The sequence below is a fragment of the Megalobrama amblycephala genome, linkage group LG5 (genome assembly GCF_018812025.1).
Source record: "Megalobrama amblycephala isolate DHTTF-2021 linkage group LG5, ASM1881202v1, whole genome shotgun sequence".
NCBI classification, from domain to species: Eukaryota; Metazoa; Chordata; class Actinopteri; order Cypriniformes; family Xenocyprididae; genus Megalobrama; species Megalobrama amblycephala.
In genome coordinates this window covers 26,064,728-26,076,864 of record NC_063048.1, presented here as the reverse complement: position 1 = coordinate 26,076,864, position 12,137 = coordinate 26,064,728, and the positions used below count along the sequence as shown (strand labels likewise).

Sequence of the window (12,137 nt, the reverse complement as noted above, 5' to 3'; positions counted from 1 at the left end):
TTGAAAGTGAACTAATGCTTTAAAAGAAATGAATACTTATATTTAGCATAGATGCATTAAATTGATCAAAAGTGACAGTAAAGGCTTTTATAATTGACTGATTGCTTTGTACAGCACTTTGGGCTGCACTTGAGGAGATTTATATTTCAAATAAATGCTGTTTTTTTTTTTTCCTTTTTATTCATAAAAGAATCATGAAAAAAAAAAAAAAAAAAAAAAATCGAAATGTAGCATTGATAAAAAAATAAATGCTTCTTGAGCACCAAATCAACATATTATATGATTTCTGAAGGATCATGTGACACTGAACACTGGAGAAATGGCAGTTGAAAATTTAGCTTTGCCCTCACAGCAATAAATCATATTTTAATTTAATATTACTGCTTTTACTGAATATTTGATTAAATAAATACAACCTATGTGAGCATAAGATACTTCTTTCAAAAACATAAATTATCACAGACTCCAAAACTTTGAATGATGGTGTGTCTGTCTGACTAATAGTAGACATGTAAAGAAACAATTATTTTTACAATTCACTTTTGTACTAAAAATGACACACTTCACCTTTAATCAACTACAGACCTGAGTAGAGCAGTTATTAGTGACAGTCTCTAAGTATAGCATGGCATTAGAAATATAGCAATTATCTAACCAACCACTAACTGACTCAGCAGTTTTACACTGTAAAAAGCTCCCGTCAAACTTTCCGGTATAAACAAGTCTCGGAACGCCTGGAAAAACTGGAATCATCAGGTATGGCTGTATATGGACAGCTGCTTTGGCCTTCAGTCAAAACCAAACATATGATGCTGACGTGACAACGAACAGGCGTAACTAATCACGCATACATGTCAAAACTGCTGTCAAAGTTGTCAATGATATCAGATATGGCAAACAGGTCAGCAGAGATTAAGGCTGTGGACAGGGAACTGGCATGAGCCAAGATTAATGAGTTAATGACTGAAAGAAGATCAGTGGATTTTAGGATCAGTGGCTGAATGTGTAGGCTGGACTGTGCAATGCATATTTGGATATGGGTCGACATGGCTGGTGTCATACCAAGCACTGAATTATGGCCGATCTGGAGCGCTTATTATGTGATACTAGATGTAGAGGATCACTGCAGTTTGAGTGGATGACAGCAGAATCTACTGACCGTTAAGAAAGAGTCTGATGACAGATTGGTTTGAAGAGAGGCAGGGAGAAGATAAAGGCTACACGTGGGAGGCTTAGTGTCGCTGTTTGTGCTGTGTCAAGCATGTGCTGCATAAAGTAGGCCTACTACTTAATTCTCTTGCATTGATTTAATTCAACAGTTCTTTTTTAGAATTAAAATGAAAAAAAAGCACATACGTAGCACAGTTGCAGTTATTATAGTATATAGTTAAATAACATTTCTTTGAACTTTTTTGTGAGTTTAAAGAGTTTAAAATTATATATACAGCATATACAGTAGTCAACATTTGAAGTGGATCAAAAAAGTTCATCAAAGTTGTTCTAAGAACTAAGTTGTCTTAAGAAGAAGGTTTTAGGACAGCTTTGATGAAAGTTCAAATGTTGACCCATGTATGCATATCGACCTATAGGGGATGATATGCTTACATGCGATATGCATACATATCGCATACTTCTCTATAAATGTTCTATATATCTCAGGTCCAAGACCTTCTTAAGTTAGATGAATTCAAATAAAAAGGAATATATATATATATATATATATATATATATATACAGTAGTCAACGTTTGAAGTGGATCAAAAAAGTTAATCAAAGTTGTCCTAAGACAAGAACGGGTATTGTTCAAAATTCATGTATAACATGTAATTCTGCTATTAATCAGTGTTGTCATCAATGGAATTTCATGCCTCATTGCTTTTGATGGTGCCCAGACATGATTGTTTGTCACAAGGTGTGAAGTGGCTTGTCACAAATTCATGAAATCAAAAGGGCATCAAAAAACTGTTGGTTGTTCAGTACTTCTTTGATTCACCTGAAGTCACAATTGACTAGAAATGCCTCTTAATGCCTCTTAAGCAGTGCAGCAGTGTAGTGCCTTTTGAGTGCCTCAAGGAGCGAGCACAATGGTCATAATGATGATGCACTGGATACTGTACTGTACTGTACTGTAGTCACTCTTGAGCTTGAAGCAGGAACCAGAACAGGAAAGAGAGTTTTTTCAGTTCAACAAAATAAGATGTTATTGCACGTTACAGCAGATCAAAAATCTGAGTTCATATTGTAAAACAAACATGGTTTAACAAATGCGACAAATAAGTCATGAACAACAAACAACAAGCGTTATGCATTGAGACACCCAGTCAGTAGTCAGTGTTACCACCTCTGACGTTGATCACAGCCTCACATCGTCTGTGCATACTTGAGATGAGGTTTTGTATATTCTGTTGAGGGATGGCTTGCCATTCCTCCAGCAATGCTGTTCGCAACTCCACACGGGTTCCTGGAGGGAACGTTCTGGCGTGCTTGCACTCTTAACTGTAGCTGCTCCCAAATGTGTTCAATGGGGTTCAAGTCGGGTGACCGGGCTGGCCACTCCATCCTTGAGATGCCCTTCTCTTCCAAAAATTCCGTCACCAGCCTTGCTCAATGTGGGCGGGCATTGTCATCCATAAGCATGAAATCTGGCCACATTGCACCAGCATACATTCGCACAACTGGTCTCAGGATTTCATCACTATACCTTTGGCCTGTCAAGCTGCCATTTTCAACGATGACAAGCTCTGTCCTTCCACCAATGGAGATGCCTCCCCAAACCATGAGCGATGATCCACCAAAACTGTCATGCTGTACAACATTTTGTGGCAAATTTCTCTCCCCAGGGCGATGCCAGCTCCTCCTACGCCTGTCTAGGAAGTTCACGCAGAACCAGGACTCATCTGTGAAGAGTACTGTACCCCACTCATTAAGTGTCCACCTGCGGTGTTTTGTGGCCCACTGCAGACGTGCCAGTTTCTGGGCTCTGGAAAGAGGCACCCTCACAGCTGGTCTTCTGGCTCTTAAGCCAACTTCATGAAGTCGTCTCCTCACAGTCTGAGTGGACACTCGCACCCCTGTTGCATCCTGAAGGTCATTTCACAGGCTAACTGCAGGCTTGAAACGATATCTGTGGGCATGCAGGGTCAAGTATCGGTCTTGATTTGGTGTTGTGACCCGTTGTCTGCCTCCACCATGCCTTCTACTCACACTACCAGACCTTCTGAACCTGTTCCAGGCTCTGGAAATGACACTGGAGATGTCCCCACTGCGTCTGCAACACTCTTCTCCGCTCCTCAAATACATAAAGCATTAGTCTTTATATGTTTCTTTTTGAGTAAAGAAAACGCTGAACTTTTTCAAAGAACAAGTTCTTTATTTACCTTTGGACTGCAGACAAGCAGAGACGCTCCAAGCTGCACTAGCGATAGAGGTGGGGTGTACGGTGTTCATTTTAGAACATCCTCCGACCTCAGTCATACAACAAAAAGGCATCATGCCTAAGGCTGAATCCCAAATGGCACACTTCATAGCACTTTCGGTCTTGTGGACTTATAATGGCTGCAGGGTGCGCGTGTCCGTTAAGTCCACGAGACCGTAGGGTGTCCCATTCATCATTTTAGGTTTCAGAAGTGATCGCAAGCGCCCCCTTTGTGGCCGCTATGCGCCCTCGATGCGCACTTCAGCTGAGCCCGCAAGTTTGCGAGCTACGCGGACCTTACCCGGCAGTCAAAGCGGCAAGAAAGTGCAGACTCAGAGGGTTTAGGGTGCCATTTGGGATCCAGCCAAAAAGGCTCAGTCTTTGGACAAACCAGCATCACACCTTAGACTGAAAGGCCTCAGGTCTCAGGAAAAATGATTCCTTCCTTAATCATGATGATTAGGATGATTAGGAGGCCATGATGGACAGAGGTCAATGGGCAAATTTGGCCAGAATGTCAGGTTAACACCCCTACTCTTTTCGAAGGACCTCCTGGGATTTTTAACGACCACAGGGAGTCAGGACCTCGGTTTAACATCTCTTCCGAAGGACGGTGTTTTTTGACAGTGTGTCCCCATCACTATACAGGGGTGTTAGGATCCACATAGACCACAGGGTGAGCACCCCCTACTGGTAAGATTTTTTTACTTCCATTATGAATATTAACCATGATTTTACTACAAAAATAATAACAAAATAACCACGGTAACCACAAATTAACCATGGTTTTGTTACACTATAGTTTATGGTATTTGTAGTAAAACTAAGCAATTTGCTTCCTTCTAAGTCCATTTCGTCTGATGCCTTTATGTCTGCTGCCTTTTGGTCTGAGGCTGTTTTGTCCGATTGTATGAGACCTGACACCTGATGTCGTTTTTCCTGAGACCTGAAGCTTTTCAGTCTAAGACGCGATGCTGTTTTGTCCAGTGACTGAATCCTTTTAGTCTAAGGCATGACACATTTTCGTTGTATGACTGAGGTTGAAGGATGTCCTAAAATATACACCGTAGTGGTGGGGCTATGAAGTTTGACTGACATTTTTTGGGAGCCAATAGAGTTACAAGGTTTTAGTCACAAGCTCCTTTTAAACTTTTCATTGATTAAATATTTGCAAAACCCACAGACAGATGTAAAGGTTGACCAATGATGATTTATGGGGAAAAAAGACGAAATATACAAGGTTTCTGCCTCACAGTGACATTTTAAATTAAATGTATTAATTTAAAAAGTAATTTTCCATAGAGTCTAAGTATTGGAGTAAAATAATAATAATAAAGATTTTAAAATTGGACGTGGGTGGAGTACGTGCCTTGAATGCTTGAAGTAGCTCCTCACTGCAGAACATGAGATCCAAGATCCAGATCCAGGGGGTGGAGACAGGTAGGTTTAGGGATATGTAAAGTGGTAGGAGTTGGATCTGGATTCAACCTCTCCCCCTGGATCTCGTGTTCTGCAGTGATGATGACCATGGAAAAAACCTTACTGTGGTTTGAGTAAAACTTGAGTAAAAAGAATTTATACTCTCTATGTAAACTTAAAAAAAAGCTATCAAAACATTAAGTCTGCTTTTGGAATGACTATAATGTTTGGAAGGGAATTCCGAAGAAATAAGTGGTTTAAATAAAATTTTATCTATGTATATTTAATAGTCAAATAGGAAACAAAAATAACTTTAAAAGCAAAAACAAACAGAATTCAACTTTAAACCAAAGAAAATATTTGCAGATCTGAAACTTCTGTCAAATCTTGTGGTTTCAAGGTCTCTGCAGTGTTAAAGCTTTACTTTAGTGCAGTGTCTCTGCATTAAAGATGTAGTAAATAACACAGAATACTTCACACATGTAGAAACTGTGGGCGACAACTTGCCACTACTTGAGCTGTTATCTTAGTTGTACCCGCTCATGTGGTGCATCATATCTATTAAGTCATTTAGATAACTAGGGGCAGCTTTGAAGAACATTTTAACCACAGATGATGAAATAAGGGATGCAGTAACATTTCATTCACAAGTACAGTATGGATGATTTGTGAAGGGAAAGAGAGAGAAGAGGATAAGGAAAAGAGAACGTGGGACAGAGAAACCAGGACTACAGGACTGCAAGAAAGAAAGAGGGTCTGTGGGTGATAAAAGACATGGAACATGGGCTATTAAAAACTGAAAGAATAAATTATTTATTTGGCACAAAGACAGGAACAACTGTGTGATGGCCACTGGTGTGAGAGTGAGTACTCTCTTCTACTCTATACAATTGTTTTCATTGTTATTTTATAACTTTAGATACTTTTTGTTTTCATTCATTTAACTTGTCACAATAATTTCTGTAATTTCTATTGTTTTGAGTTTTAACTCATATCCGCATGCTGTCACTGCAAAACAACTTTGATTTTGCTTAGAACATTTATGAAAGCAATTATATTTACATTTATTCATTTAGCAGATGCTTTAATCCAAAGTGTAATGTGGAATATCATAAGCAATTTATCAGGTTTAGTGGGTTTGTTGGGCAAGGAAACCTTGTCATATTTCACCTGCTTCATGATAGTTAGTTTACACAAAAATGTATTACAATAAAAATAAATAAATAATAATAATTCTATCATAATTTTCTTTTTTATGTTTCATATTTTTCCAAAACAAGTCCAAAACAACAGTAAACCAACACTGATATATAAAACCCACACCACATGATTTATCTTCTTTTTTCCTTCCACGGAAGAAAGAAAGTCATACAGGTGTGGAACGAAATGTGGGCGAGTAAATGATGACAGAATTTTCAGTTGTCGAGTTAACTATCTCTATAGGTTCACCTTGAGCCCATTTCGTAGCACTTATCATTCAAATGAACACATTCACTGTGTGGCACTGTTGAGCTGTGTCTCAACACCGCATCACGTTATCCCAGATTAATCCATGCAAGATGATTAATAATAGTTCCCAAGGTATATAATCCTGATTATCATCAGCTATGGACATGGAAGCGCACGGCAGAATGGTGTGCAACTTGAATTTGAACCGTTTGAGAGCCAAAGAGGAGGGGAATGAAATATGAGGGTTTTTTTCTATACTCAAAGGGAGTGGTGTAATGTCGAGATTGAGAACGAAACCAATATTGGAGAAGGCCTCAGTCTTCTCATAGACGCTGCTGTTGATAGTCTCCAGGAGATTCTGCCTTCCCACTCAAGCTCTTACCATGAAGGGTTCTGATGATATTTTGCGCTAAAATACAAAACCGCAGCATCCTCTTCGGGGAAACTTTAAATATAAAGGAGCCGAGAAGCACCGCGCGCACATAGTGTCACTTAATAAGAAGATACAAAGAGGCATTAGGACAAAGAAAGCACTTCTGGTGAGAATCTTTCCACTCGTGCCAAATTGGACCACCGGAAGATGCGCGTTACGAGACGGTGATCCAACAAAATTAAAATGCATTTTTTAAGGAGTGCTCTTAACGCGTTTCTAATTAAAGACATGCCGGGGTAATCCACATGGGACAGCTCCTTACGTCTGCAGCTGACAATAAAAAGTGAGGAACCCATGCCGGATGATCTGAAGCAACTTTACGCACCGGAGGGGGAAAATAAATAAATAAAAAGCGGCGGACTTTCGTCAATTTCCACCCACTTCGAGTCAACACGATCAACAGATGACCACGGCGGTCTTTAACCATATAAAAGAGACTCGCTCTCCTTGTGTCATGGTGCGCTAGAGCTTGTGGAAGTACCTTTGGAGAGGCGACGCCAGCGGAGTCTATTTGATGTGCATTGCTTTAACATTATTAAACACGGGAAGGCCGTCGAACAAGTGTAAACCAAATCTGCATTGAAGAAAAACAGGTAATTTGTTACTTTACCAAACAAACAGGTGTTTCCGAAGCGCCTTTGCGCAAGAGCGTTCGTGCGTAAAAGTGGAGAAAACTCGGGATTCTGGTGTGGGTCTGTGATGCTTTGATTGTTTAGAGATATCGGACAAAGCCTGAAGCTACATTAACTTGTTTTGTGAATCAAGAACTTATTTAATGCATGTTACAACTTAGGAATAAGAGAAGAGATTGTGTTTACTTCTTTTAGCTGGATATTATTAAATTATTGACAAACCTTGGTCAAGTACCCCCCTATATGGACCAAGGTTTGTCAATAATTTCATAATTAATAATATCCAGCTACTTTCAGGTTGAAAAGTATATCAATGCAGATGTCTTTTAATTTTTAAAATATTTTAAACAATTCAATATTTTTCAGTGTCTTCCAAAATCTTTCAATTAATATGAGATTGTAAATCTGTATGCATAATAATTATACAATAATCACCAAAAAGCAGTTTAAAACAATTTTAGATGAAGTATAGCAGGATGCAAAAATTAAAAGACATATGCATTTATATACTTTTCAACCTAAAATGTACACGATGACTAAAAAAGTCTATGGACAAAATCTAATTATGTGTCAACCGTCCATTCATTTAATGTGAATCAATAAATCATGTAAGTGGCAGGGGACTGAAATGATCATGGTGTGCTTGCAGGTCTGTAAGACTGGACACTGGGCAGAGGGGCTCTCTTTGCCCACTTTTCAGCATGAGTGCAGTGCGCACACCTGTCTTCATAGGGCTCCTTTTGCTGATCCTCACCTCCGGCTACTGCAAACCGAGAGATAGGGACGACACAAGTCTGCTGGACCTCCTAATGGACAGAGTGAGACAGGCACAGGAGCATCGCAGCGAGGGAAACACACAGCATCCCCCCGAGATCATCGAGCATTCGATGGAAACAAGAGACGTTAATAAAGTTACAAAGTCATATCAGCATGAGCGCATTCTTGGTAAGCATCATCACATTCACTGGCTTACTGTGTTTGGATAATGAGAGTATTTTAGTCCATACTTGTAGAAAGACTATGCTAAACTGATCTGCTATGTGGCAGACTTTTCTGACCTGAGGAATTTCTCTTCTTTTAACAGAGGTCTTTCCGAGAGATCTTCGACAGAAGGAGAGATTTTTAAAACATTTAACAGGTGAGCAAATGTCTGTATCTCTGTGCATTTTCTTCATTTTCGAATTGACAGCAATTTAAAATCTTTTTGTATTTTTGCAGGGCCACTTTATTTTAGCCCCAAATGCAGCAAACACTTTTATAAACTCTATCATAATACCAGGGACTGCACAATACCAGCCTGTAAGTGCCATTTCATTGAATACCATTATTATGACTTCAGCTGCTATATCTAGGAGTGTAACATATTGATTGGAAATATTTCATTTTTAATGATTGACCTGAAATGTTTTGGCATATATTCTGGTAAATGATTATGCTTGCACACTGTATGAAGCTTTTATATTATTTTTTTTACTTAAACATTTGTATATGGTACAGGTCTGTCAAATTAAACGTGTCTAACTCTTGTCTTTTTCTAGATTATAAAAGATGTGCCCGGCTTCTTACAAGACTAGCAGGGAGTCAACGATGCTCAGAGGGATAGATGTCGCAGGTGAATAGTTAACATAATGTATACACAGATTTAATGGTAAACTTGTTTCCGCTATTAGAGCTAAAATGTTTGTTATGGAAATATTTGCCCAGAACAAACACAAAGCGATCAAATATCTAGGACACAATCATCCCAACGTTCTCGCTACCACATTCTAAAAAAAGAACATGATAGACAGTTTCTGGTTACACACACACAATGTGTAATCTACGTACAGAAGTATACTTAAACATAACTCTACAGGAGAAATACTACACCTAACTGTTTATGACCTTTCTAATATTACGGAGCTCCCAAATTAGCTTTTACTTAACCTGTTTGTAATGAAAGGGTTTTCATATTTTAGTTAAAAGTCTGTTCTGGTGGAGTTTCTAGTGCAGAGCTTCTCAGACTGTGGATCACTGATGGTCTGTGAAGGATTCCAGGTGGCTGATAGAAATAGACATATATAAGTAGATTTTATCAATTCAAAATGAACTAACTAACTTCTTAGCAAGTGAATAGTTAGCTCATGTATGTACAGTACCTGTGTAGCTCATTTCAATGAAATGAAAATAAAATAGCACTCTGTAATCATTAAAAGAGAAGCTATGTCAAAAGAGTACAAATTAAGGATACTTCAAATTATTAAGTGTGCTTTGTTGTTATACTTTATGTTGCTGCATAGATAAAAATAAGAAAAACATATCACAAAGCATGAAACATTACCACACAGACACATATACTGATAAACAATCACACAGATAATTCTTGATATTTAATTTGCATATTGGGACTCTATATCTTCTCCCCTGTTTTGAGGTAGTTGGTGGTTTCCCCCATATTTGGATGTTGGGTGGTTAAAATGTATTGTTTAACTGTTGAACTTGTGATCCGCAACCTAAAAAAGTTTGAAAACTGATTCAAATACAGTACTGCTCCTCAAACTGAACGCAAAAACATAAGAAAAGTGTAAGCAGGTCAAACTGTGGCACTACTACGTCTGTCAGAGAAAGTACCTGAATATAATCAGGGATTACATTCTCAATTGACTGTAAATGGCATGTTAACTATTTGAAGTAAAGAGCCACACTTATGGACAATGGCCTTTTATGACGCTGCTTTAGTTCTCAGTGTAACATAAAACCTTCAATCCGTTCGCCATCTGTGTTGCACAATTTGCTCTTCTCTGAGGCTTTTCCACACTATTGTGTCAGGTCAAGTCACCTTTATTTATGTAGCGCTTTATACAATACAGATTGTTTCAAAGCAGCTTTACAGTGATAATAAATAACGATTCAATGATGCAAACAGAATTCAATTCTGCTGTAAAAAAGACAGTCATTAGTAAACAGTCATTATTCAGTTGGAATCAGTTCAGTGTTGATTCATTTCGGTTCAGTAACTGTGTAAAGTACATCAATTATGAAATGAGTTCAATAAAGCAGCTCTGCAGAAAACAGTGATGTCATCATCCAGTTAAGTTGAGTTCTCATCCAATGGTGTCAGTGCTGTCGAATCAGTAATATAGGTTTATTTTAGATTTTTTTCATCCTCTGCCTCGTAAAAATTATAGCTTATTAATTTTTGTGTGTGTGTGTGCAGTCATAGGGAGATCTCTAGGTGAATAATAATAAATATAGTAAGATTTTATTATTTTGCTGTTTTAATAACTGCATAACTATTTATTATTATTATTGCTAATGCCCCCTTTTCATATAAATATATTTGCATAGTCTAGCTTTAGCATATATGTACAGAAATTGTGTTTCACTTGTTTTTTAAGGTTTTTGTGCTGAAATAATTTTTTGTTCATTCCAATCATTGTTTCATTTTACAGATTTCAACAGACCTGAAGAAATAAAGAGAACCAAGTAAAGTGCCTTGGAGAAAAACAGGGAAAATAAATTAATTCAGAACAATCATATTTATCACATAAACATAGCTTTTTTTGCAATGAAATGGAACTCCTCTTCTGACCTTTTTCTTCTCGCATACAACTCGTCAGTCTTGTGAGTTGACAAAACTGATGTTAGAACCAAGTTTACTGGCAATGGTCATGGTGAAAATGAAGAAGACAATGTTTTATGGGAAAAACACACAAAAAAAATATGTCCTGCTGCCAAAACACGAAATCTGGATGTCACATTCAACCTCATATACATTATAAGTTGAATTTGCCTTCACAGGTAGTTTTTGGTTGAAGAACTTAGAATTTAGATGTTGTGTTGCTGATGTTCAAAGGTGTTTACTGGCTGAACGAAGCCTTTGGTCCAATATTCCTGACAACCTCAAAGCCACATTCCTCAAAGCCAGAGCTAAATCCTTTGATTGAATTATGATTTGCATGATATTTTCTTGCCTTTTTTGTCTTTACAAGACATGTCTTGGTAGTGATGAATGCTACAGGTTGCAGTTTATTCTGTGAAAGAAATTAATTGCATTTTGCTAATATTGAATGTCTTATATTATGTATTTATACATTCAAGCTATTAAATATTGCTATTGTCAAATGTATAAACATCTAAGCTAGAGTTCAGTTTGTAAATATTGTAAATATATACAGTATATATATAACATATGATCTTTAAAATAAACATGTTTGTTATAAATTGTTTAAAGAGTGACGTATGAATTTGAAGTTTCCCACTCCATTTTGGCTGTAAATCCATCTTTGAGAGGTATGAGACCCATTTAAGAGTGTGGGAAAGCAAAGCAGTACTGCTCTTAGCTGATGTCATTACAGCACATTTAAGTGACAACCTTCTGAAATAATGTTTGCATTGGCATTTTACTGAGGGAAAAAAGGCAATAGAAAAACATTTCAAATTGTTAAGAAAAAAATCAGCAAATTTTATTAGTGTCTGTTAAGCAGAGATAATGCACCATTTTAATCATCACACACACACACACACACACACACACACACACACACACACACACACACACACACACACACACACACACACACACATAGTTTGGTATTGAGCAGCAGCCCATCAACTTGACTTGAAGTTAATGTATAAGTATACTGTCTAATGAACCATGGTAAAACCCTCTATTATTTCTGGTTTACTATTGCAGAGTTATCATGATTTGTCCAGACACGCTAGTGTCACTTGTGCTCAAGCTTAAGAACAAACAATCAAATGAATGAATGACAAAATTAAAGGAGATACATGGAAAGATTCATTTGTC

At 37.7% G+C, this 12,137-nt stretch overlaps 1 protein-coding gene across 2 annotated transcripts; it reads left to right on the top strand.

Annotated features, from left to right (window-relative positions):
• Positions 1-5,462: 5,462 nt before the first annotated feature.
• Positions 5,463-11,467, top strand: alkal2b (ALK and LTK ligand 2b). 2 transcript variants are annotated; one of them, XM_048191532.1, is made up of 6 exons: positions 5,463-5,697; positions 7,998-8,293; positions 8,433-8,486; positions 8,567-8,647; positions 8,887-8,960; positions 10,780-11,467. In XM_048191532.1, exons 2-5 carry the CDS (start codon positions 8,050-8,052, stop codon positions 8,949-8,951), a joined length of 444 nt encoding a protein of 147 aa, XP_048047489.1. In that variant the 5' UTR covers positions 5,463-5,697; positions 7,998-8,049; the 3' UTR covers positions 8,952-8,960; positions 10,780-11,467. The 2 variants fall into 2 exon arrangements, with proteins under 2 accessions (XP_048047489.1, XP_048047488.1); XM_048191531.1 differs by lacking the exon at positions 5,463-5,697 and adding an exon at positions 6,495-7,309.
• The last annotated feature ends 670 nt before the right edge of the window (positions 11,468-12,137 follow it).

Coding starts and splice junctions, on each gene's coding strand:
- alkal2b (XM_048191532.1), top strand. CDS start 8,050: ATGAGTGCAGTGCGCACACCTGTCTTCATAGGGCTCCTTTTGCTGATC. Junction 8,294..8,432: donor TCAGCATGAGCGCATTCTTG/GTAAGCATCATC, acceptor TTCTTTTAACAG/AGGTCTTTCCGAGAGATCTT. Junction 8,648..8,886: donor GGACTGCACAATACCAGCCT/GTAAGTGCCATT, acceptor GTCTTTTTCTAG/ATTATAAAAGATGTGCCCGG.